This window comes from Salarias fasciatus, chromosome 15 (assembly GCF_902148845.1).
Source record: "Salarias fasciatus chromosome 15, fSalaFa1.1, whole genome shotgun sequence".
Taxonomy (NCBI): Eukaryota; Metazoa; Chordata; class Actinopteri; order Blenniiformes; family Blenniidae; genus Salarias; species Salarias fasciatus.
Genome location: NC_043759.1, coordinates 27446766 through 27473415, shown reverse-complemented (window position 1 = coordinate 27473415; position 26650 = coordinate 27446766). Strand labels below are relative to the sequence as shown.

Below are 26650 nucleotides of genomic sequence, written 5' to 3'. Positions count from 1 at the left end.
GCCTTCACAGAGGATCCAGAAAGTCATATCGAGATATGTTACTGATTGTTCTCTTCCCATTAAAATTCTGAATACTCCTGTGGAACATAGAGCTTGACATTTAGCCGACACTGAAATATTCAACATTGTCATCCTTTTTAACAGATCATGGCTGGTCAGCAGCAGGATGGTCCCTCAACTTCCACATCACAGATCAACACTGTGAGATGATGTTCAGTAAACAACGGAGGTTCATTTCATTCAGTTCATGTGCAGCTGTATAATTTAATGTCCTGTATGCATTCCCAGTTACCAGTCAAATAAATTTACAAAATCCACTTACTTAACAAGATAGAGAAATCCCTTAAAGAACAGCTGAGATGAAGAAGACGAAATTGGAAATTGAGATACTGGAGCACAAGTTGCAGGTGGGTTCATGGTCACAGGTGAATTATGTTCACTGTTGGAACATGAACTAAACCCTTTATTTTTTTTGTAGGAAATAAAGAAGACAAAATGAAATGTGTGTCATGTCTTTTATTTGCTGTGGTGGTAATGATGGTGGTGATTTAAACTCCTGCATCTCCAGTGTTATATAAAAAACTCCCTTTTGCGAAGAACCGCAGCGCAACACACAATATCTGCTGGGATGTGAGTGCGCGACTACGTTTGGTTATGTTGCAAACGTATGGACGGAAAAGATTGTGAATGTAGCTGATTGAGACATGAAGCGCTACTGTCCGGAAACACCAAAACATCTATGCGCGGTCTGTAAATAATCTCCCGACAAATATTCAAATCACTCTGCAGTAATGCCGCTCCTTCATCTACAGGATCGCTGATAAAAGGACATGAACTTTTGACATCTACACAAAAACTCGCCAGCTGACTGAAAGAATGAGGAAATGGAACAACAAGTGTGGCTGAAAGGGTTCGGAGCCAGAGAGAAACTTCATGGTTGACTGAGAAAAACCTGCTTTCGACCAGGTTAGAGTCACAGAGTGTGTTCCTGTGGTAACTGACCGACAGTTTAAGTTACCTCTCCTAGTGGAACAGGCTGGAGTTGCTCTGTTTCTGGTTTGAGTTCTCTCCCCTTTGTGTAATGGAAATCTCAGAGTTTCCCTCATTTCTGGGTTATTGAACACAGAGTTTTCTTTAAACCTGCTTGGTGAAATAGACCCCTGATCCGGATCACCTGCGACTGAAAGTCCGAGGTGATCACCTCAGGATGAAAAGCCGGATTAGGCCAAAGGTGCACGAGACCCCCATCCTGGCTGAACACCATGCAGGATGGGTGGACTGACAGAGCGCAGAGATCCCCAACTCTCTTGGCGGATGCTAGCGCGAACAAGATGGCGGCCTTGAAGGAGAGAAAGTGGTCCGCCGCCTGCTCCAAAGGCTCAAAGGGGGGTCCCTTAAGACCCTCTAACGCAGTGTGGAGGTCCCATGGGGAGACCGCATGCCTGGGGGGTGGCCGTAGGTAGCTGACACGCCTCGCACAGAAACCACTTCACCAGCGGGTGACTACATGCAGAGAAGCGGCCAAAGCCCCCATGACCCTCTGCAATGGCCGATACAAACACCGCCAGGGTGGATGCAGCGCGATCACTGTCCAGCAGGACTGGAGAAACTCCAAAATTCCACCGACAGCACAGGAGACAGGGTCCAAACCCCTCTCCAAGCACCATGTGGTGAAGAGCTGCCACCGAGACCTGTAGGCCTTGACAGTGGAGGGGGCCCTGGCACTCTGGATGGTGGAAACCACCGGGGGTTCTAGTTCCACTAATATCATCCTCTCAGCCTCCAAGCCAAGAGCCTCCCGCCCAGGAGAGGGCGGGATCAAAGGGCGCCCCCTGCCTGCAGCAGCGCATCGGGCCCGTCGGGGATCGGCCACGGGTCTCCAACCGCTAGCTGGACCATGTCCGGGAACCACCGTGCACTCAGGGTGTCCGGAGCCACCACAATCACGTGGAGGTTCTGCATCCTCACCCTGCACAGCAACGGGGTTTTAAAAGGCGGGCTGGAGGAACATGTACAGGAGGCCCCCCAGCCAGCTACTGTGTGCGAAGGCATCTACCCTGAGAGCAGTGGCGATTGCTCTAAGACTGCAAGGGAAGCTCAACTTCCCCTAAAATGTCAAAAAATAAGTGGTCCAATATTTACTGTTGTGTGAACATTTCATTGACTAAATATGCGCTACAACACGTTCATCTTTTGTTCAGAATCAGCTACTTATCTCAAGTAATTGACTCGGCTTTTTTCTCACTCCTCCTCGCAGCGGCACGGCGCTTTAAACAGCCGGACGCTGAGCGTCCATGCGGAAGCTAGAGTGGGTTGTTCTGCTGGAGTGAAACTGGACGCTCATTGGATAAAATGCTGGGCTGGTCCCGCCCACGGACGCTCAGCGTCTCTGGGGGTCTATGGAGAATTGAGCTGTCCTGGACGCTGAGCTTCTGCGTGCTGATTGGATGATCTGTGTGAAGCTTGATTGACAGCGAAATGAGCAAATCAGCGATCTTGAAGTAAAAAAAATGCACCAAAGTGCTTCTGAAGTTTTTCATTCTGTTGTTCTGAGTTGATTCGGAGGCTTTGTTGATCCCTGGAGACTTTGTGTTTGTGAAAAACGACTAGCGTTGTGTTTGGAGACTCGTTTCGGTCTCTCTGTGGTTTCTGTCCTCGACTAGCAGCTGTGGAGCTTCTCCCCTTCTCTCACACAGCCTCCAGCCTCCAGCAGCTCCAGCTGCTCGCGAGCTTCACACAGCGGCAGACAATGTGAATGTTGTGGACCGGATTTTGGTGAAGCCATTTGATATTCTTCTTTACGAAGAGAAAATTGGTGTTAAACTGCATAACAGATCAACTCCTAAGACTGAGCTGGTGCCGAAAGGTGGGGAAAAGTAACAGGTCCTTTCAGCTGTCCTGGTCTGACAAGGTGAGCTGCTGACTGAAGTGATGTCACCAATAAAATGTCCTGCTGGCCATGCCTCTGGATGAAACTATACAGGGAGGTGTTGTCTGGTCACAAGTGGGCTTTGAGGATCTGTCTAACTTTGACAGGGCATACAAAAGGCATGAAAGCTAATAGAATTTACATACAAAAAACAGATTACACATATTACAATGTATGCTGAAAATGAGCTTCCCCTCTTTGGAAGACCAGCAGCCGCCACTGCCTGAGAGGGGGTCCGTCTGACGACCTGAGCGAGAACCAGAGTGGGCACTGTGCATTCTCTGCACTGGCGAAAAGGTCTGCCACTGGGTGGCCGAACCTGGACGAGAGTCGGGCTGTCCCCGGGACATTCTGTCCACGCCGACGTTGAGGACCCTGGACACATGTCGCGCTCTGAGAGAGTCGAGGTGCCGGTCCGCCCACAGCAGGATCTCTGCCGCTTTGTGATGAAGGGGGGAGACCGAGTCCCCCCCGCCTGTTCAGGTACACCACCACCGTGGTGTTGTCCGACCTGACGAGCACATGGCTGTCCTTCAGCCTGGCTTGGAAATGGAGCAGAACCCGCTGCACCGGCGTCATTTCCAGCACATTGATGTGAGAAGGCAGGGAATCCCAGGCCCCGCCAACCGCGAGATGGCCCAGGGTTCCTCCCCATCCTGTGAGAGATGCATCCGTGAACACCTCGACGTGATTCGATACGCAGTCCAGGGGGGTTCCCTGCATTAGGAGAGCAGGATCCATCCAGAAAAGGAGATCCTGATGTGCCTGGGGCGGGATCGAGATCAGTCTGTGTCCGTCCCATTTCCCCAAGCAGCGGAGGCGTGAGAACCACCGCTGCAGCCTGCGCATGTGCAGAAGGCCCAACCGAACCACTGGGTGGGGCGCGGCCATCAAACCCAGGACGGTCCTGACCAGATGGACCCTGACCAGAGGTTTGGTCATCGCAGACCTCACGGCCAAGAGGAGGGAGGTTCGCCTGTCCTTGGATAGGCGGGCCGTCATAGAGAGCGTGTCTAGCTCCAAACCCAGGTAAGCCATGTTCTGAGCCGGGGTGAGCACGCTCTTGTCAAGGTTCACCATGAACCCCAGGAGTTTGATGTGGTGCAGGACCTGGGCTGTGTGCTCCACTGCCTCCTGATAAGAAGACGCCTTTATGAGCCAGTCGTCGATGTCGGTGAGAATCCTCAGCCCACAATGACGGAGGGGTTACAGCGCCGCCGCGACACACTTGGTAACGGTGCGGGAGCAAGAGAGTAGCCAAAGGGGAGCTGGTTGTATTGAAAATACCTGGTCCCCACGGCGAACCGGAGGAAGGGCCTGTGCTTCCTCAGGATGGGAATGTGGAAGTAGGCGTCCGCGAGGTCGACCGAGGTCATCCAGTCCCCAGGGTGGACGCTCTCCAGGAGGTGTTTGACCGTCAGCATGCGGAACCTCCTGGTGGTTATATGAGCATTTAGGACCCGCAGGTCCAGAATGGGCCTCATACCTCCGCTCTTCTTGGGAACCAAGAAGTAGGGTGAATAAAAACCCGAGTGCGCCTCCTCCGCACTCAGCTCCGTTACCGCACCCCGGTGGAGGAGCGAGGTCACTTCTGCCTTGAGAACCGCCGCCCCCGCAGGGCATGCGAGCCACGTACAAAGGATCCCATTGAAGAGGGGTGGACAACAGGCAAACTGCAGGGCATAACTGCTTCTCAGTGTCCTGGACAACCAGGGTGAAAGCGGTCCCAGCATAGTGCGCCACGTCTGGAAGCACAGCATCAGTGGCTGCACCACGTCCTGAGGGGACGGCCCTCTGTCCTCGGGAGATGGGGGGAACTCAGGACTCGGCGAAGGGGCTGTGAAGGGGGCGTCCAATGAAAGAGCGCGGGCGGCCGCTTCGGGGCTGCAAACCCGGCGGCGGTGGGCCTCGCGAGCTGCTGACCTTGGTGCTGAAGCCAGAGCCGGGGCGCCTGGGGCGGGAACCCAGGCTGGCATCGGACAGCTCCGCTTGGAGCATTTGTAAGATACCGGCAGGGCCTCCGCCATGCTCCCGCTTTGTGTAACGCGTGAAAGAAATCCAGCGGCCCACGCTCATTGATGCGCCCCATCTCTATGGTTGCGGTGCGGGAAGATAGTAGAGGGAGAGCCGGGGACGGCGTGGCGTGTTCAGGCGGCTCCCTGTGCGCTCCGCTCACCGTTCTCCCCCGCTTTATCAAATAGCGGGAGACGGGAGGGATAAGACCATGCGAAGTTTGACATGCTTCAGTCATGCAAACACGGGGAAAGGGAAGGATTGTTGCTCTTTTAGAGATGTGACGGGCCTGGCGGCCTTTATTGAAATGTTTGGCAACAGATGCAGGACGAGCGGACGGGGCGCTCCGCGGCTCGGGAGCGTGGGACCATCTCTGCTGGTTGACGCCCCGGGGAGGTCGGCGGGTTGACGATCTGGTCTTGCCAGACGCCGGGGAACTCCAGGGGGCTGGTCTATGGGTGGCTGTTTGTGCCATACATCGCCTGGTACAAAACGCCGTTAAGAACTTCGCTTTTAACACCTAGCGCCGCCAGGCGCTTTTATTTTGAAACGCCTTCCGGCGTCGCAAACGCCGAGCGCCGCCAGGTGCTTTTAAAGTGGGATGCATGACTCACTATTTTTTTTGTGCTCACTTTTTGATAACAATTTGTAAATACGCTGCATTAAGTTGTGAAGGTGTGTAGTGTTTTTCATGTTTGCATGCCTATTTGTATAGACAAGCCCACCCTCCTCCTCTCACTCTCCGGGCTTTTTCATACAAATCTTGTTTAAATATTAAAATATACATTTTTCCCAAATTGCAAGCACATTGCAGTTATGATTAAGAAAATTGTCTCAAGTCTACAAGTGAAAAGGTGTTGATAGCGGCAGCAGAGCCTAGCATAGGTGGAGCGTGTGGGGGAGGGGGGTATGAAAACGGCGTAAGAGCATGAGAGTTACGCTACAAATGTCGAGAGGTTGATTGACACGTTAGAAAACCAATAGATAACGAGGCTACCTCGTTATTGATTGGCTAAAGTAATGTTGGTTTTACAACCTCCAGAGTTGATTAATCTTTATTTTCTTTTTTTTTGATCACGATAAAAACAAGGCTGCTACAGCTTAATAACGCCATTTTTTAGCTTTAATTCATTTTTGTTAGTAATAAAGATCTTCTACACAACCTTTAATTTGTGAAGGTGTGTGGTGTTTTCCATGTTTGCATGCCTGTTGTATAGCGTTGACATTCTGTGCAGTGTCATAATGAACCTTCATTTGCAGGAGGAGGGATTGCGGGATGCATGAGTCACGCATTCATTGCTTATGTGCTCACTTTCATAACAATTTTTAAATAGGCTGCATGAAGTTGTGAAGGTGTGTAGTGTTTTGCATGCCATGTTTGCATGTCTGTTTGTATGAAGTGAGCAATGAAATGTTTTTGTGCAGCAGCTCATATGAAACTGCATATTCATTTCTGTTGAGAGAGTTAGAAAACGTAACACTTCACTTTAGAGCTGAACTTATTGTGCTGTGAGAATGGGGTGTAAAATGGCAAGCAATTTGCAATTTCAGCGTTTATGAACTGTAAACAGAGTGAAACATAACAACAGAATACTTGTCAGAGAGGTTTAATGGGTCGGACCATGTTATGTCAATAGACTGCACAACGATACCTTTTACTGGCTGGTCAAACTTCAGGGGAGGAGAATATTAGCATCTTATGGAGCAGGTGGCAGCACTAGGCATCCAAAAACACCTGGCGGTGCTCTGCGTTTGAGACGCCGGAAGGCGTTTCAAAATAAAAGCACCTGGCGGCGCTCGGCGTTAAAAGCGCCGTTCTTAATGGCGTTTTGTACCAGGCGATGTATGGCACAAACAGCCACCCATAATGGTCTGCGCTGCTTCGCTGGACGCCGTCGCTGCGGGGTCTCACAGCGGGGCTGCAGGTGCGGCGTGAGCTGCTGGGGGCCTCGTGCTGCTGCCTCCAGGCGCTCGATGATAGCCTGGATGTCTGGACTGAAGAGAGAAGAGGTGGACAAGGGGAGCCCCAGGACTCCCCGCTGATCCCGCTCAGAGAGTGTTTAGAGACCAAGCCTCAGGTGCCTCATGGCAACCTGTGCATTGGCCATGACGCGGCCTCCGTTGATGGGGGAGGTGCAGCACATCCGCATCAGGGCTTCAGCTGCATTCTGGATCTCCTCGATGTATTCGGGAGATAACTGGGACTTCTCATGGCAGATCTTGTCGATGGAGCCCAGTAGAAACCTCATGTTGTTCGCTAGGACAAACGATTGATTGCCGCTAGCATAAGCTCTGTCCAGGAAGCCCGCCATGCACCTATCCCTTTCTGACGTCAGCAATGGCTTCCCGCTGGGCCAGGCGAAGGACTTCAGGAGGAGGCAGAGTCTCACGGAGTCCTCTATGGCACTCCAATGGCAGGTGCTCTGGTGGCTGGCCTGGGAGAAAGTGGAGAGGGAGTCCTGCTGGGTTGATCTCCCCGACACCGAGAGGCTGCTGCTGCTGCTGATGCTTCCGGTCTCGGCCCAGTTGTACGGAGTGGGAGCAGGAACGTTTTTGGCGGCGGCGTCATTCCCGGAAACCGGGGACGCGGCGTCCATAAAAGCTGCTAGCCGCTGTGACTCCCCGAGCGGCAGGGCAAGGCAGGCAGGACAGGAAGACCGCTGACGGTGATGCTGCCAGCCGAGGCACATGAAGCAGCACTTGTGGTGATCGTTCTCCTGGAGAACGGCGTCGCAGGAGCGGCAGGTGAAGGGCCCGACACCCGATGGCTATCCGTCGCGGGCTGGCTTGTCCAGCTCGATCTTGAAACTTGAAATCTTGATCGCGAAGGTCTTGAAGGCTTCTGTAAGTCTCAAGGGCTGAGTCAGAAGAAGGGAGATCTCGCCGTCGAGCACTTGGTAATATGCCCTCAAGGAGGGGCGTGGTGCTGTGCCAACACAAGGCCAGGATTGGTGCGCAGGTTTCAGTTTTGTCTCAATGGATTGGCTGACGCCAAGAGGAGTACCAATAGCGAAGTCCGTAGGCGGGCTAAGCATATCACGGCGTAGAACTCAAGTGCAACATTATAGAATGATTATAGGCAACTATTTTTTGCATTTGTAATGTTGTTTCTATTTTTACCTTGTAAATAAACTAACTCCCTCCTCCCCCTTTTATTTTGACCTTTGTACAATCTCTAAATCTTTGTCTTCACTGTTTTCTCTTTTTTCATGTTGCACTGTTTCCAAGCGCTGCTTCTGTTTCAGATTCCATTGAGCTTTGTTCACAGTGACAATCAGTGAATTCTGACTCTGATGTCAAACTTCACTCCAACACAAACTCTGAACGTCCACAAGCCTCCAACTCCTGATTCCAGCAGGAAATCACCAGGAAGATTAATATCTAGTCCATTTCTACACAAAGTGAGTGTCCAGAGGTCTCAGTGCAGAGAGGAGTGCCACCTGATCACACTGTGAGCAAGCCTGTGTGTGCATGTCTGTAAGGAGTCACTTGTTCTGTACATTGCAGACTGACACCAACATGAGCCAATCAGAGTGAAGGAAGGCTGAAGCCCCACCCACTTCAGAAACCGAAAGTATGAATACTTAATTTGTTTGTGTTTTTTTTTTTTTTTTTTTTTTTGGCCAAAGAAAAAAGCAAAGAAAGAGTTAAATGTTGGCTTAAATGTTTTTCCAGCAGGTGAATGAGAAGAAAGCAGCTGTCAGGTTTGTGATGGTGAGAATGAAAGAGAAAAAGAGAAGTTAAAAAGTCTCCTGCTCCATTGTGGAAGCTTCTAAAGAGCTGACAGATTCTCACCTGAACTCTCTTCACATCTTCTTCAGACTCTTTTCCATGTGAGGAAACTGGAGGAGAGAAGAAGCTGCTCTGTGTTCCTCTCAGTCCGTCGCTCAGATCTAACAAGACAAAGTGTTTTCTCCTCTGACACACCCAGAGGAGGAAATTCTTGACTTTAAAACCTGTTTGAAACCTGTTTGATGACGTTAATCAGAACTTTAAAGTGAACGTGGAGTTTAAATATAAAGTCTCAACATTTATTTGGTGTTCGAAGTTTCCTCTGGTAACAGTCAGTGTTGAGCAGGTTACTTCCAAAATATATTAGTTACTCTCATTTGAAAGTAATTAGGAGCATTAAAATATTACTGTCTGTGAATTATAATACATTACACTATTGCATTACTTTTACTCACTTCAACTAAAACAAATAGAAATATGACTAAACTGCTGAAATGCAGTTCATTGAATCTGATTAAACATTCAGTGGAGGCTGGTGGAGCATCATGACTGCAGACCTCTGAGAATATTGATTTATTGATCTGTACAAACCACTGTATGAGTTGCTGTCACCAGCATTCTGCAATCAATCACCTGATTATCGAATGACAGGAGCTGAGATCCATCTGCAACAATCTGAAACTATTAAAGTTCAGTTTATTTACTCAGCTTGTAACATTTAAACCAGAGTGCTCAGTCTGTGTGATTGTCAGAACAAAGAAAACACTGAGAAGTCCACTTTTTCCAGACTGAACACAGTAACACTGAAAACTTCTTTAAACTGTAAACTTTGATCACGTGCCAACTTCATCAGCTCTAAACAGGACATTATTTCTTTTTTAATTTATTTTAATTTATTTTGTTGAAATATTTCTTATCATTTGCATGTCAATTACACATATGAGTGTTTTTCTTTTTAACAACAAATAAACTAAAAATCAAACAAACAATCGTGACAAGCAACCCCCTCTCCCCCCTCCCCAACACAGGTTTTACATTTTTAAGAACAGAGTGTCTGAACAATCATTGTAATTTTAACATTCATCTTGAGGTTAAAGTACATAGAAAAGAAAACAACAGAGTACATTGTTCATTCCTATACCATAGAGGTTGCAGTTACATTATCAAAAAATGAGATAAGAGGCTGCCATGTAGTATAGAACTTATCAGTCGACCATCAAAGTGAGAATTTGACTTTCTCCAATTTAAGAAATGACATTAGGTCAGTCTGCCAGGATTGTTCTGATGGGGGGGTTAGCCTACTTCCAGTGTAGAAGGATACGCCTGCGAGTGTAGTCAGTTGGAAAAAACTACATCAAGTTTTATTGAAATAACCCCCCCCCCCCCCCCCCTGATTTTTTTATATGACAGGAACTTGATCATTCTTTATCAACTTCTGATTAATCTGTCCTGAGTATACAATTCCGTACCAGTAGATGGCACTCTGTCACCATCGTGGGGCCAGCAGAGAGGCTGTGGTGAGCACCGGGCATGCGCCAGCTCAGAATAAAGGAGCCGTGGCCTGGGAAACACACATCAAATCGTCTCCTCTCTGTGCTCCACAGGTACGATCAAACACACTTTTTCCACCTTAAAACAGGTGAAATCCGAAATGTAAATATGTTATGAGTAAGTTTGTGATGTTAGATGAGATGTAATGAGATGCATGATTACCTGTCTTTTGGTTAAGTTTAGTCTGTGTGAACTGGGTGCTGGTGCATCTTCAAAGATATCGGATGAACCATGATCTTTGTGTATAAAGTGACAGATTAATGAAATTGCGATATATATGTTTGATATCCTGTATAAATATTCATGTTCAGTCAGAAGAATGGTTTTGTTGAGTGTTTTCCCCCGCGTTTTCCTTGTGCGCGTTGCCATTTTGTTTCCTTCCATCATTAAGTGTGTCCTGCCATACATGCAAGACTAACAGAGGGTCTGCAGGTAGTTTTCATTTGATGATTCTGTGAAGCAATGTATTATTTTTATGTAATGATTTTAATTTATTTGAGATCAACTGTTTTTTTGCTTTTCTAAAGGATCTGTTGATGAAGTTGTTGCACTTTCTGCTACTTTATTTTGCATTATTTTATTGGAGGAAGTCGTTTTTTTTTTGTTGTTATAAGAACTTGGACTATGATTGTGAAGGTTGATTACATTTGTAGCTCAGAATAAACGAGCCGTGGCCTGGGAAACACACATCAAATCGTGGCTTAAACATTGATGAGCTTAAGAGGTTTCTGCGCTCTCATATCAGAGATAAAAACAGTACAGAGCTGTTTCAAGAGTTAAGCAATGCAAAGCAACAAGAGAAAGAGAGTGCACAGCAATTTCTGTACAGAGTAATGGGACTTAAACAGCGGGTTCTTTTTGAGTCGCAACAACCTGGTGCAGAATTTAGCTATGACAAGAAACTTGTACAGGGCACATTTCTCCACACGCTCTATCAAGGTTTGAATGAGAGAAACAGTTATGTCAGGCATGATCTGAAACCTTTTCTCAGTGATTTGCAAATTAGTGATGATTTTCTGTTGGAACAGATCACAAAATCCACAAGTGAAGAGGCAGAGAGACTGAGACGTTTTGGTTCTGCATCAAAGACTCGACCAGTGACTGTGGCTCAGCTTGACAGTACTGACTCAAAGCAGGATAAAGTTGACATTGAATTACAGGCCAACCGTGATGCGATTAAAGAACTGACTGCACAGGTGTCTTCCCTGACCAAACAGCTGTCCCAGGTGGTGAAAACTACTGACAAAGCTGCACCTGATAACCCCTGTCCACCCAAAACTCACCCTTCAGCAGCTCCACCAAACACCAGAGGAAGATGCAATAACTGTGTGCAACAGGGCCAACTCCACTGTCCACATTGTTTCGCATGTGGCCAAGCTGGCCATCGCGCTGTTGGCTGCCTGCAAAAGAGGTTGTCGGGAAATGTGGTAAAGTCACCGGAGAGGGGCTGCCAGTGACCAGGATGACAGAGGATGCCCCGACAGCTCTTCACAGCACAACCGCCAGCAGTCCTGTTAAACCCACTAGAGCCTGTCAACCCTCTCCCAGAAAGCATCTTACACAGCTTATTGGCAAGAGATGTATGGTGTCATGTGCCATCAGTGGAGTGCCACTTCAAATGCTGCTTGACTCAGGTGCCCAAGTGACCATGATAGGGAGAGCATGGATGGAAAGAGCCCTACCTGAAATTCAGATTCAGCCTCTTAAGTCCCTCCTCTCTGATCAACACCTCGAAATTGCTGCAGCTAACGGCACTAATGTTCCATTCGATGGCTGGGCTGATGTTGAACTCAAGATACAGAGTGTGAACCATGGTCATGTTACCCTGCAGGTGCCAGTTTTAATCAGCCATGACAGCCTTAGTTGTCCTCTTTTAGGCAGTAATGTAATAGCTGAAGTCCTGAGAACACATACGGATGAGAGGCATGGAACTGATCTGACCGCGTTACTGAAAGAGGCTTTGAGTGTGACAGACAGTGCAGTTGATGCTTTAGTTTCTGCTCTCCAGTTTTCCACCTCTGATGAGACAACTCATTGCACTGTGAGATCTGGCAAGAAAGGTGTCTTTATTCCAGCAGGACAGATTGGTGAAGTCAAGCGCAGAGTCAGGGAATGGCCGAGAGGGGGATCAATGCTTTTCCAGCCAAGTATTGAAAATAAGTGCTCTCACGGCCTTGAACTTTTCCCAGCTGTAATTGAGATCCCCAGTGGGCTGACAAAGATTGTAAAAATCCCCATTCAGAATGCCACTCAACATGACATTTACCTTGCCAAAAGAACACTTTTGGGACCTTTAGAGGAAATCGCAGAGGTGAAGCCAGTTCAGTGTTCCCCACAAGATTCACAGACAACCCCTCAGACATCCGTTAGCTCATGCACAGCTCAGCAAACAGCAGACGACAGTGAGACAAAAGAAGAGACATACCAGAAGTGGAATCCCCCCGTTGATTTGTCTCATTTGGGGGAGAATGAACAAAAACGAGTGAAGGAGATGTTATATGAGGAGTCTGAAGTCTTTGCTAAGCATGATGCTGATATCGGTTGCATCCCAAACTTGCAGCTGAAAATTCATCTTAAAGAAGAAACACCTGTCCAAACATCCTACAATGCAATTCCTAAACCCCTGTATACGGAGGTAAAAGAATATGTTCAGAGTCTCCTTGACAATGACTGGATCAGAAAGTCCTCTTCACCGTACTCATCCCCAGTAGTCTGTGTAAGAAAGAAGGACCAGAGTTTACGCCTATGTATTGACTTTCGGGGACTGAACCGTAAAACCATTGCTGACCGCCATCCCCTACCACGTATTCGAGATTTGCTTGACAACTTGGGGGGTTATTCATGGTTCTCACTACTTGACCAAGGCAGTGCATACCACCAGGGTTTTGTTGAAGAGAGCTCGAGACACCTGACTGCATTTACGACTCCTTGGGGCTTGTACGAATGGGTCTGCCTCCCATTTGATCTTACCAATGCCCCAGCTGCATTTCAAAGGTGCATGGAAGGGGTTCTTAAAGATCTAAGAGATGAATGCTGCTCTCCATATTTGGATGATGTGCTTTGCTTTTCCAAAACTTTCCAGGATCACATTGATGACCTGAAGCGCGTGCTCCGCTGCCTGCGAGAGCACGGTGAAACATAATGGGAGAGTGTGTGCGTGCGTGCGCGCGCGCGCGTGTGGTGCACAGGGCCGGCCCTGGGCGAGCCCGAGACGGGCGCACCTCCGAGAGTTGTCGAGCGGGGGGGGGGGACACGGAACACAAGTGTCGGGACGCCCCTTGTACGGCCACAGCGCCCCCCCCCAGGACGTGGCGCCTTAGGCGGCCGCCGAGTTCGCCTATGCCGGGAGCCAGCCCTGGTGGTGCATAATGTTTGTTGGCGCGGTTTTTTAAAAATTCTTCTGGTTTTTATGTGTTTTTAATGTTCAGCACTTTGCGTTATTTTTATAAATATGAAAAGTGCTATATGAAATCAAATTTGATTTGATTTGATTTGATTTAACCACCGGGGGACAGCCAGGAGCAGAGCCCGGCTGGTCTCCGTGAGGTGAAGCCCCCACCGACAGCGCGGCTGCGGTTGCTCCCCGCGTCGTGAGCTGTGCAGCCCGGCCGCCTCCAGGAGCCTCCGCTGGCTGGGCTGTGCAGCCGCGCACTGCGCCCCCTGGTGGGGAGACTGGAGGACGGGCTGTGATCGCAGAAACAGATTGTGTGGTTCTGATGACTGAGAGGCTGGAGGTGGAGAATCTGTCTGGAGCTTCATGTTTGCCTTTTTGTTTGAACTGACGAGCTTATCTACACGCAAGCAGAGGTAGTTTCTTCATGTGACCAGGTCTCAAAGCCTGATGGGAACCACAGTCGAAACTTGGAGGCAGCTTGGAGGCAAACTAAACAAAGTCTTGTCTCTCTAATGGACGCCATTATTCAAACACACCCATCACAGATACAAAGTTCCTGGAGTATCAAACTGCTTTCTGCTCCAGACATCTCTAGAAAAGCTGTGAGCACGTAAATCTCAGAGGTTATGAAAGCAAAGCTCTTTAGTCTCTTCCAGCCTTCAGTTCAGTTTTCTCATTTAAAGAATTTACTGTGATCGCCACAGATTGAGTTCAGAAAAAATGAACAAACACTGTCAGATAAAAACATTTCCTGTTTAAATTGATGTATTTTAGACAAAAGGAGGCTGGATAGTCAGGATTAGTTTTTTATGACTTGTTTAATTTGTGACTACACCTCTTTATCTGTAAAATACATTTTCCTTTAAGAATTTCTGAATTAATCACAAAGTTCAGACAAAATCTGCCTTTGTTGTTCATTATAAATTAAGATATTAGAGGAGTTTGAACCAGGGATTAAAATATGAGTTAAACTTTAAAATCATTAAAATATCATCAAAATTGTAGCATCTTTAATTTAAATGTTTACGGTTGTGCACCATTTCAGATTTAATTCATCTATTTTAGCCGAGTTGTTGTATTGAAGTGATGTTTAAAAGGACGAGGTTAAGAATATTGGCTGCAGATAAAAGTTTTGGAAACGTTGATTTTTAAAGAGTTTTATAAGTTCTGATCTGCTGCTCAACTCCAAATTCCGTCTTTAGCTGAATGTTAATCTGCTGACTCCACTAAAGGAATGTATTGTTGTGTTGATTCACCAGAGTCTCATGTTCCTCCACCTTTCTGCCACTGACAGTTAAAGGGAAGCGCCGTCGATTTCAGGAACTCAAAACCTCTCATTGTTTATTTTCTGGCTGATCTTTGCAGGAACTCACAACTCTTTAAAATAGAACAAAAAAAAATGGAATTCTCCTTTAATGAAGTGTCAAAAATGTGTGAAATCAACCTCAGAAATGTGTCGATGTTCAAAATGTTTCCGATAATAATTCCATTGCACAGAGTTTACTTTACATGCAATCTTTTAATTTTGTGGGGAAATTTTGCTTTACTGTGTTAATGGTGTTTAGAGAAAATAAAAGATTTCAGAAAATGTCAATATTCCACTGAGGCAAATGAGCTACATTTATTTAATCTTTCTCTGAACTTCTGGACTCAAAGAATATTAATGAGCTGCAGACTTTTTAAGAAACTATATTTGTTAAATGCTGTGTTTGGGTTTGAGTCGTGTGTTTTTATTGGTTTAAAGTCAGATGACCTTGAGTGACCTTCCATTCTGAGAGCAGAGGATTTAATCTGCTTTCTGAAGCAGTGAACTGAACTCTGGGAACCATCATGGAGCAGTTCATTCAAGCTGCTCTTCAGATTTTTGGCCACCAGGTGGCGCCAAAGAGGACGGTGTAGAAAAGCTTCCATCCAGCATCAGAGCTTCAGAAAGCTTCATTTGTCCATCAGTGTTAAAAAGAGCTTCACTTCCAGCCTGTCAGCAGACTGACAGACTCAGACTCTCAGTCAGACTCTCCTTCAATCAGTCCAGCTGAGACCAGACTGGTCCAATCAGGACCGGCTGGGCTGAACCAAAACACAAGGACTGTTTGAAACACAGAAAATGAACCTTCACCACATTTTAACAGGATAACTGGATAAAAGTTAAAAGAAAATATGTGGAAGTGGTCAAGGAGGAGACAGACGAGTGTCTTCTCCCACAGTGGACGCCACACCATGACATTACAAAGAAAGAGATCAAAGAACTTGTTGAGTTTTAACTTCAGGAACTCCTAAAGGAAATGAAATCAAGGATTGATTTTTGGAAACTTGCAGAAGAACACTGATTCAGTTCACATTTACAATCCAACATCAACAACTCAAACGTCAAACTGTGATCAGAAGAGTCCTGTCCTCATCGTCTCCACTGTTGCTGACAAAGACTTGAGGAGGTTAGAAAACGTCCTGAAACTTAAACTGACCACATATTTACAAAGTGTTGGAGGCTCCGTCTGTGAGCCCTGCTGAACTCCACTGATGTTCTCTGATCTCTGATTGGTGCTGACAGGACTGCTGTCAGAGACAGAGACCGTCCTTCCTACAGAGGACACAGACTCACTGAACAACCAGAGGACCAGAGTCTAAATCCAGCATAGAGAGGTTGAGAGAATGTGGTGTTGAAGGTGTAGAGGTGGATCAGAGAGTCAGAGGAGACTCTGAAGAAGGACAGAGAGCCAGCAGGACAGTCCACATACACTGCTACTCTACCAGAGGAGGAGGAGGAGGAGGAGATGGATGTTTCTCTTTTATTGTGCCAGACAGAGTAACCTTGATCAGAGCAGTCCAGACTCCAGGACTGATCATTCCATCCAAACACACACTCCTTCATGTCTCCTCTCCTCCTGATTCCTCTGTAACTCACTGATATATAAACATCTCCGCTCCACTCGACCTCCCAGTAACATCGACCACTCAGATCATTGCCACACAGCAGCTGATGATACCAGTCATCAAATCTGTCTGGATGATCAGGATACGGCTGCTTCTCCTTCACATGTGTCACCTTCCTGTTGTTGTTGGACAGTTTGAGGAATCTGCTCATTGAGTTTGTGTCCAGTTCAAGCTGAGAGAAATCTGATGGAGAGAAAGAGAGAAAAGTCATCCTCTGACACATGTGATGGATTTCTTCTCTCTGGACTTCCTGACATGTTGTTCATTCAGAGAAAGTTTCATGAGGAAACTTGTTGTCAGACTTCTCTTGTCAGTAATGTTTGAATGAATCAAAACCTTTGATTGAAAGACAAACAGACACTGTTTGGTCCTCATCAGTCCAACTTACACTTCCTGGGACCAGGTTTTAACCTCTGCTCTCCACCATGGTCCACCCTGCAGGAAGAAAGACAGTCAGAAGGGTTTTCTCTCCAACAGGAGTCCTGACTGCTGCTCAACATGAAGCAGAGCTCCTCAGAAACAGGCTGAAAGAGCTCTGAGTCCACACTCTGGGACTGTTTCACTCAGGACAGCAGTCAGCTCTGGATGGATGGATGAAGAAGATGAAGTGATGTTTCAGCTCACACTGACTCATTTCAAAGATTCAAACTTGGTTCAAAGTCTCTGTGGAGACGTTTGGAGGCTGAAAGTGTTTCTGCTGCTTTGGATCAGTGTGATGAAGATGAAACCTGTCGGCATGTTTCTGCTCCTCTCCTCCTAAAGACAGCTGGAAAAGGAGCTTTCAAAGGATCCTTCACACTTCTGGAGTTTTCACTGAAAGACTCCGTCTGACAGAGAAGAAGAGAAGTTCTGTTTCTCTTCATCAACCAGCTCCAACACACACATGGAGAAAAGTCTCCATTCAGCCAAAACACACAGAAAACCCTGAAGATCATGTTGGAATGGAAAGTGGATGAATTCTCATCAGGATTTTAAGAGTGAAGAGAAAAGCAGCAGTTTGATCAAAGGATTCAAACTCCAGGTCCAGATGTCTGAACCACATCACAGAGGCTTCAAACTCTCATTTCTATCATCAGGGTTCAGCTTTTCTTGGTCCTTGTGTCATAAAAATCACTGTTAACAATCAGTGGAGACATTTTGTAGACCAGGAGTCTTTAACTAAAATGTTAAGAGGCTCAGTTTGATGATATTTCTTGAAGTAAAGGTCCAGAAGATCAGAATGTTGAACTATTTACTGTGACATATATTTAAAGTTCTGTCAACATCTGTATGTAATCAACACCTGAGTGTCAAATCTAATTCATTCAGTGAAATTCACAAAGTGTTTGTTAATATTTATTGTCATGAAACATGGAACTGAAAATAAATGTTTGACTGTCAATATAATGTTCTGTCATTTACTAAATAAAAGTCAGGCTCATTTTCAAAATAAGACAAACGAATCAAATGTTCAGCAGCAGTGCTGGACTTCAGAACAATAAACCAGACCTGACAGATCATCAATGTAAAGACAGGTTAACTCCTGGAGAAATGCTCTCTTTCCTCCTCAGGGAGAAATCGGAGCTCTTGCTTGACCTGCCAAGATGTTCCAGCTGGACTTCAGTGGAGTCAGAGTCTTTCTCAGACTCAGGTGGAGCTGCTCATTGGTGAGCCTGGAACCAGGTGGAGTTTAGTTTCCTGCTGGAGAAAGCTGCCTCTCAGCTGTGTTGGAGCCAAACATGGTCCAGAGGGAAGGAGGAAGAAAAACTCTTCATTCTGGATGAAATGTTCTGTTTTCACTGTCAGCTTTTCTTTTGAGTTCCATTTGGTAACTATTGTTCCTCAGCTTTCTCTGTCTCAGTGGACTTCCTCTTTCTCTCCACTCTTCTCATTTCCAGCATGAACTCTCACGTCTGTCTGAGCTGCAGAACCTTCATGTTTCACCCTGAAACACTCAGACTTGATGGTCTGCCTGGTTTCATGTGACGCTTCACTCACACACAGCTGGTGTGTGTGTTTCCTCCTCCACTGAATCACGACCATAAAGACTGTAAAAGCTGAGCTGCTTCAAAAAGAAGCTCCGTCAGCTTTGAAATCAGAACCTGCTGTTTTAGCTGTCAGTGCCGCGTCTGCAGGGCTGGACAGGAACCAAGGAGATTTACTCGAGTACTGCTCTGAAGCACATTCTTTAAGGATCTGTACTTTACTTGAGTGTTATTTTTTTGGGAAAACTTATGACTTTCACTCCAAAACATTTGAAAGACAAATGAAAAACTCCACTACATTTCTATGAAGAGCCTCACTGCTCGTTACTTTTAAGAATAGATTTGAAGTCAGAGGATAAAAGTTATTTTCTGATTCGTCCAGGTGGAGTTGTGGTAAAAGACAGGAAGCGCAGAGCAAATGTTGGAAAGTTGGTCGTGGTAAAAATGGCGACAGCGACACAAACTACAGTTTAACACAGGAGAACGAACCTCGAGTCCATGTTGGAGTTCTTTGAAATGAAGAATGATTTGTATTGTTTTAAATTTTCACTTTGCTTGTCACACTAAAACTTCATCTCCACCAGGGAGGAACGGATTACATGTAATGGTGTCATGTAATTAGGATACAAAAAAAGTAATGAATCCATTACAGTACATAAACAATGTGTATCTGGTTCCAGATATATCTGATCAAAACAGGGATTACTGAGCAGAATTACTGTTGAAAATCAGGCAGAATAATTCAGAATTACAACAGACATCCACACCATCCACAGACATTGAGGCTGTTTTCACATATATTTGGGTCGAGCCAAAGGAGCCGCACCAGTAAAAAAGATGCAATGTTTCAATTTTCAACTAATACGTCTCTTTTCACATGTGCTTTTCATGACCGCGAAGAGCAGCCACTCCAAACAGGGGAAGTGTGGGTATCCATGACAACCAGGCGGAAGTTGGTGTAAAACCAAAACAGCAGCCTTGCTCAGGGCTCTCAAGTCTCAGTGACAGTCACGCATTTCAGTCTCTTGTCACGCACTCACGCCACACATTGTGTTTTTCACACTGAAAAAAAACAAAAAACTGGTAAATTATTCTGGTGCGCCGCTGCTATGGAACCGCTACGGATCCAGTCACCAGTCGCAAAAGATGGCATGCCATCTTTTCCTGCTTCCAGCCCTGGAGTAATCTGACACATTATTTTTTTATTGACGAAGTTAGAGTAAGTCACTGATTACATTTGTTGACAAGTAACTTGTAATTGTCCCAGACTCCATGTTTGAAGCAACCCTCCCATCCCTGATCACCTCCTACTAAACTCCCTGTCCAGCTGGAGAAAGCCTGTGGAGGTGAGATGACGAGTCAACATCTGTTTCATTCCAGATCAGTATTTTAAATGAAGCCTCCTGGACTCTGAGGAACTGCAGTTTGATGTCAAGGTCAGTGAAATGATATTTGATCCTCTACTTTGTCCCACTGGGGCCAGTCCTGTGTGGATTCATCACTTAGTTAACTAGATAGTGAACAAACCAAGTTAACTACAATACTTGACCAGTTAGAGAAGGTTTTCCAGCAGCAGTAATCCTGACAGACTGAGTAACTTTATTTCTTTACTCTTTTTAACTCAGTATTTCTCCCACTGTTTGATCCGCTGTAAAGCCTGATAATGGTACAAACCTGATGTTCTCTTGGAGTTGCTGGGAGTTAATCTTCAGTGTTTGAATTGTATGTTTGGTTGTGAACAAAAAGAAAAAAAAAATAAAATGAACATCATAATCGTCCTTCTGTTAATTCAGTTGTGTTTCAGCAGGAATCTCTCCAGGATCAGCAGCAGATTCTACCAGTTTTTATTCCACAGCTTCAATCAGCAGGTCGATGCATTCAGTAGATTGTTTCAGTGGTTTGGTTGAGTTCATTCATTGTGGTAATGATGCAATAAAGTTTGACATTCAGATGAAAATGTACTGAAGTATTTTTAAAAGCACGTAATCCAGTACTTCAACCGAAAAAATTGACCTAACAACTTTCACTTGTATTGGAGTACTATTTGACCAGGAGGATCAGAACTTTCACTCCAGTCATGGAGCTGAGGACTTTGTCCACCACTGTGGGTCTGCATGGGACAGCGTCTTGGTTCAGACCTGGACCACAGTCCACCTATTGAGGACCACTGCTGTGGACAGTCTCAGTGTCCATGAGGAGCTCCTGCTGTGTGTCCATACCTGAGAGTGTCCAGACTGCACTGTGGATCCTCCACTGCAGCAAACAGCTTCTCCACTCCTGAGGCTCCTGGATGGTTGTAGCTCAGGTCCAGCTCTCTCAGATGGGAGGACTTGGAGCTCACAGCTGAGACCAGAGAAGCACAGCCTTCCTCTGAGACCAGACACCCTGACAGACTGGAGGCACAAACATGGCATCAAGTCAACCAGGAAGAAGGAAGATCCTCCACATGATCAAGCAGCAGCTGGATCCTGACCTGAGAGCTTCCAGTTTACAGTGAGGACTCTCCAGTCCAGAAGACAGTAGCTTCACTCCTGAGTCCTGCAGCTCGTTGTTACTCAGGTCCAGATGTGTCAGACTGGAGGACTGAGAGCTGAGAACTGAGGACAGAGCTCCACAGCTTCTCTCTGACAGACCACAGCTGCTCAACCTGGAGAAGAAGAAGATCAGTCAGTCATGTTGAAAACAAAGAAGACAACAAAGTGAGACAAGAAGTCCAGTCAGTGAACCTCTGTGCAGATCTGAACTTTCTCTGGAACAGGTTCATTTCATTAAAGAAGTTCTGTCTCCACTGACTGACTGTTTGTTCATTCATGTTGAAGTCAGCTTTAGTAAAGTCTTTGTCCAGAACCAGCATGAACAGAACCTGTGTTGACACAGAGAGCAGTGTGTAGAGCTGTGATGGAGCAGCTGGAGCCACAGATCTCTGAAGAACCTCCATCAGCTGTCCTGGGACCAACTAGACCACATGAGTCAAACTCTGGTCCTTGACTGCCGGCGTCCTACAAGTTGCAGGTCTCTCCCACTTCAAACACACCTGACTGTAATGAGGACTCAATACTGGGCTTCTGGAGAAGCTTGGTGGAGACACCATCATGAGATGTAAGCCAGGTTTACACAAACGGTCGCAAACCACTCGTAAAGTGGCGTGAAGTGTGCGTAAACCCGTCGGGACTGCGTGCCATGTCGGGACAAGAATTTTGAAATGTTCAAAATTTTGGTCACGACAAAATATCGTGAACGGGCCGTGAACTATGCGCCAACTGTCCGTGAACGCCTCATGAACTCGTCGGGACAATGCGGGAGGATGCTGCCAGTCGTGGCCACCGGCGAGGACCCGGAAAAGGGCCCCATGCGGGGGATTTTCGACACACTGTCGTTGCAGCATCAAGTGTCGCGCCTTTAATTTGTTCTGTAGAGTAGGTCCACAGCCTGTTGATTGTGAGCTGGCGTGTGGTGCAGTAATCAGGCTGTGACCTGCAGAGCAGTGATCGTGGCTAAGACGTGTAAGTTTCCTTTTATCTTCATTTGATTCACTGCTAACTTCATCCTAAGTTATACTGATTGTTGCACTGTGTGTTTTCACAGGGGGACTTTTTCCTTGTTGACATCTGTACAAAAAAACCCTTTTAAAATGGAGGTCAAAATAAAGACAACAAGAGACTGTGGACTACAGTGCTCATTTCAAAGGGACAACATCAACATGGTAAATGGTAAACGGTCAATGGACTACACTTGTGTCGCGCTTTTTACCCTGCACTGACAGCCCAAAGCGCTTGGCACTGCAATATCACATTAACCCATTCACACCACACGCCATACCCATTCACAAGCCGAAAAGACGGACGTCATTCAACTCAGAGTGGTCAGAAGAGCACGCATTTATTAGCAAGAGCAGCAAAGGTGATTTACATGCTTATTGCAAACTTTATCGATGTGATGTTGACCCCTAACCTTGCCGGCAAGCTGAATTCTGGCGGCATTTGCGCTCGGGCTCTGATCTTTTTCGGTCGGACCAATCACACGTCGTTGTGGGCGGGACATGAAGCTTTGACGGAAGCAGGAAGCGACGGACTGCTAATAATATTAGCATGGCTAGCGAAAACAGTGGATGTCCCACCAGCGATTACATCTGTTTTGATGAATCCTCTATTGCGTCTTTGAAAAACGATCAGCAAGAGGTTTTTTCTTTGCTGTGATTGGCTGAAACCAAACATGGTTAAACATGGTTAGGCTAGGGTGACCATATTTTGAATTTCAAAAAAGAGGACTGTGGGGGGGGGGTGTTTGAGACACAAATTCAGATTGGCTTCTCGGCTTCTCGGAGGTTGATGAACATGCTTTATTATGCTTCAATGATGCGAAACTAACTTCTTTAACAAAATAAAATGAGATGTAAAGACTTGTAGCAAAATAATAGCTCTCTTAGGGCCAATCCCAATTCTCCCCCTTACCCCTCCCCCTCAGCCCTACCCCTATGATATGCACGTTCACGAGGCTTCAGGGCTCTCCCAGTTCTACTTTTTGAATAGGGGTAGGGGAGAGGCGGAGGGCTATTTCACCCCTTTCAGAGAAGTCTGCATCGATGCTCCCTATTCTCAATATGGGTAGGCGGAGTTTCACATAAAAAGCTATAAAAAGTGCATTTGCTTCACTGAAATTTATAGATATACTAGTGTGACAGTGTCCCAGTCATGGATTAACGTTTTAGCGCTGCGTAGCACCGTTTCCGATCGGAAATCAGTGTGTCCTGCTCCTGCAGGATAAAACTTTGGCCCGGGGGGGCAAGCGATGCCGATCAATGCCGACGGCGCTCAGTGGTTCTCTGATCCCACTCTATAGCGATAGGAGGCGCTAATGCGCCTGTTGAAATGGTGCCATCCGCCGATAACAACACAGAAGAAGAAGAAGAAGCACTCCGCTGTCTGAAGCCCCGTCTTCTTTGCTCCGCCTGTGTGTGTGTGTGTGTGTGTGTGTGTGTGTGTGTGTGTGTGTGTGTGTGTGTGTGTGTGTGAGAGCGCGCGGCGCAGATCGGCTCACAAGACGCCTCTTGGTAATTACGTCGCGCAACAAGTATCATAGTACTGTGTGCAAAGCGCTGGTCAGTTTACGTTCACGTGCTCTGAGAAACAGTGAACCCCGGACATTTCCTTGAATTTAAAAAACCCGCCCAGACGCCCCGGACAGGACGTAAAAATAGGACATGTCTGGGTAAAAGAGGACGTATGGTCACCCTCAGTTAGGCGGGCGCACGGTGTCCTTCCGTCCAATGAACGCAAAGAGTTCTACAGCAAGTTCCTCCTCCCCCCAACGGATTTGCCGAGTGAAATCCCAGATTGACGTGAAGCAGTTCGTTGCTGCTCATGTCAATATGGCTTCTGCCAGGTCAGCTGACATTAGCACCCAAGGAAAGGCGGCCATTGAAAGGCACCGGGCGCAGAGAAGCACCATTTCAACAGACGGGCTGCAGGTGCCTCCTCCCTGCGGTTATTTTTTCGGGAAGCAACGTCACCTGAAGATGACAAGATATCTGCTGCAGAGCTTTGTAAAGTCGATCAGGCACATTTGTGGTTTACATAAAAAAGTTGAAAATATTTTTTGCACTGCACTTTGAAATGTTTTGAATAAATACAAATATTATGAAAAAAAATCACCTTTTCACAGGAATATTATTTTTTCCTACGCACATATGCCCCCCCACCCGACCTGTCCTCCTTTGTGGTGTTGTGGAACTGGCCACCCTAAGCACATAGCTGCAGTGAATAAAGACAGCAGGCAATAAAACACAGACTTCCCCCAAAAAACAGTGGAATCAGATAATAGTTCAGAATAGCTATCCAATACGAACATGAAACATGAGCAACCAAACACCTAAATCCAACTGACTGCAGTTAAATGATTGATTACAAACTCTGCAGGCTGTCTGGCAATAACTTTTCTCTCTCGCTGACCCACACACACGCCCAGGTACACACGCCCAACACAAACTAACAATTGAAATCAGTGAATGCAAGTGAATTCTAGCCAATCAGAGACAGAGGAGGGCGGCTCATGGCATTATCATATGGTCAGTATGGCTCATATATCATGGTGAGACGAGTGGCGAGCTGGTAGCAGGGAACCAGGAGTGGTGAGGCAGCAGGATAGCAGCATGGCTACACCAGCAGTGAACCCAGGCACCAGGGACAGAGGAGCATGCCTGTGGGTACCGGCGTAGTACAGCGAGGCCGTCAACCCAACATGGACGCAGCGTTTCACCGCGGACCTCGCCCACGCCCCCTGGTCATTAAGGCGGACAACATCGTCACCAACCTGAGGGAGGACATCTGCCGGCTGAGCTCAGGGACAAAGACGATCTGCTGGAGAAGGCCCGGACGTTGGCAATAGAGCAATTAATGGTCGTTTCGTCCTTCATGAACGCCACTGCTCCAGCGCCCTGGCCTCCCTCCTGCTCTACACCGGACCACCAGCGTTCATGGGCGGAGGTGGTAGTGCGGGGCCAAGAGCCTAAGACCACCGTGGCTCCACCTCACCTACGCCTTCATGCCCTGATGCAGTATGACGGCGGCAGAGCGGCGGGCGTGAGGGTCCGCGGTCTGCTGTGGTTTCTGTTGCTCCCGCGTCCTCTGACGGGTCCGCCACTCGCCGCCATAACAACAACAACAACAACAACACGGAAGCCACGCCAACAGACACCGCCAGACAATGTCGTAGCTCCGCCACGACTCCGGTTCACTACACTCCGGCCCCGAAGACGGATCTCTCCCCTGGATCTAGATCACTCCGCTTCAGTCATGGAGCCGGACTGTTCCCCGTCGGTCCCGGAGCGGCAGCAATCGTCCCGGACCTCGACCTCCGCTGCTCGCCGAAGGCAGTGAGGAGGCGCTCCGGGAGCCACCACTAGCGCCCCGGAGAGAACCAGGACCACCGCTCCGGGGAGAACCAGGACCACCGCCCCAGCAACGAGGCTGCTGCCAGCGGCACCGTGAGCGCAGAGCGCTCCCCGGCCCCGGATGCCCGAGCACGCTGGGCAGCTCCATCTTAGCAGGTAACATTCAGCACGCAGTCCACACATCCCCGCTGACTGACTACCTGGAAGCCCCCCCATCCACCACACACCACACACACCCCTCACACACCTCCACCACCCACACACACACCAGACAATGTCCACAATATCCCTATCATCACCTCCTTCAGACGCCACATCCCCCGGACTGTTTTTAAACAACAAAGGACTCTTAACAGTAAAGCTCCACAGAGCGACCATCCAGCCGCCCACCACCATTAATATGGCCCTGCTGAATGCGCTCTCTTTTAAACAAATCTTTCATTATTAATGATCTTATTTTAGACATTAATTTAGACAGTCTGCTTTTAACTGAGACATGGCGGCACTGATGCTCCTGTTATCCTCACTGAGGCTTCTCCACCCAGTTTTAACTTTTTATTCTCAACCAGACAGGGTAAGAGGGGTGGAGGGACTGCTTCCATTTTAAAAAACTCATTGAGCGTGTGTGAAGTGGCTTTTAACAGTTTTACTTCTTTTGAGCACCACGTCTTTGTTTTTAGCAGTCCCCCGATCCTGTGTTTAACAGAGTCCAGACCCCCTCAGTACTCCAGTCTTTTTATTAGTGAATTTTCAGAACTTTTATCAATAATTCATTGTAAATATAGTAGAATTTTAATAACTGGTGATTTTAACTTCCATGTTGATAAACATCTCGGACTCAATGTCCAAAGAATTTTTAAACCTTTAAAGTGTTTAGGTTTTAACCAGCATGTCACACAGTCAACTCACAGCAGAGGACACACCCTGGACCTGGTTCTAACACCCTGGACCTGGTTCTAACCCCCTGGACCTGGTTCTAACCCGGTCTGTCCATCAGTGTGTCCTCTGGTGTTGACCTGGCTGTGTCTGACCACTTCTGTGTGTTTTTTAACATCACCAGTTTTAACCAGCAGGAAGCCCCGGTGAGAACAGTGAGGAGACGCTGCCTTACTTCTGAAGTGGCTGCAGATTTTATAGAGATCTAATGCTACGTTCACACCGGACGCGTCGCAAGCGTCGTGAGCGGCGCTTTTCTCTGCAAAGTCTATGGTGGACGAGCGTCGTGGAGCGGCGGGCGGCGCGTCAGG

The 26650-nt window shown here is 47.2% G+C and overlaps 2 protein-coding genes across 3 annotated transcripts in view; both read right to left on the bottom strand.

The window, feature by feature from the left end:
• LOC115401668 (NLR family CARD domain-containing protein 3-like) overlaps positions 1 to 26650 on the bottom strand; it is a 69070-nt gene that overhangs the window by 11769 nt on the left and 30651 nt on the right. Inside the window, exon 4 of the mRNA XM_030109948.1 lies at positions 20988 to 21161. Coding sequence (XP_029965808.1) covers positions 20988 to 21161 — 174 coding nt within the window. The remainder of the gene's footprint in view (positions 1 to 20987; positions 21162 to 26650) is intronic.
• LOC115401688 (uncharacterized) lies at positions 871 to 16135 on the bottom strand. Of its 2 annotated transcripts, XM_030109979.1 has the most exons (3): positions 8738 to 16135; positions 3153 to 8501; positions 871 to 2057 (listed from the first exon to the last, which is right to left on the bottom strand). In XM_030109979.1, exons 2-3 carry the CDS (start codon positions 4007 to 4009, stop codon positions 1988 to 1990), a joined length of 927 nt encoding a protein of 308 aa, XP_029965839.1. In that variant the 5' UTR covers positions 4010 to 8501; positions 8738 to 16135; the 3' UTR covers positions 871 to 1987. The 2 variants fall into 2 exon arrangements, with proteins under 2 accessions (XP_029965839.1, XP_029965840.1); XM_030109980.1 differs by lacking the exon at positions 8738 to 16135 and having other exon boundaries at positions 3153 to 8726.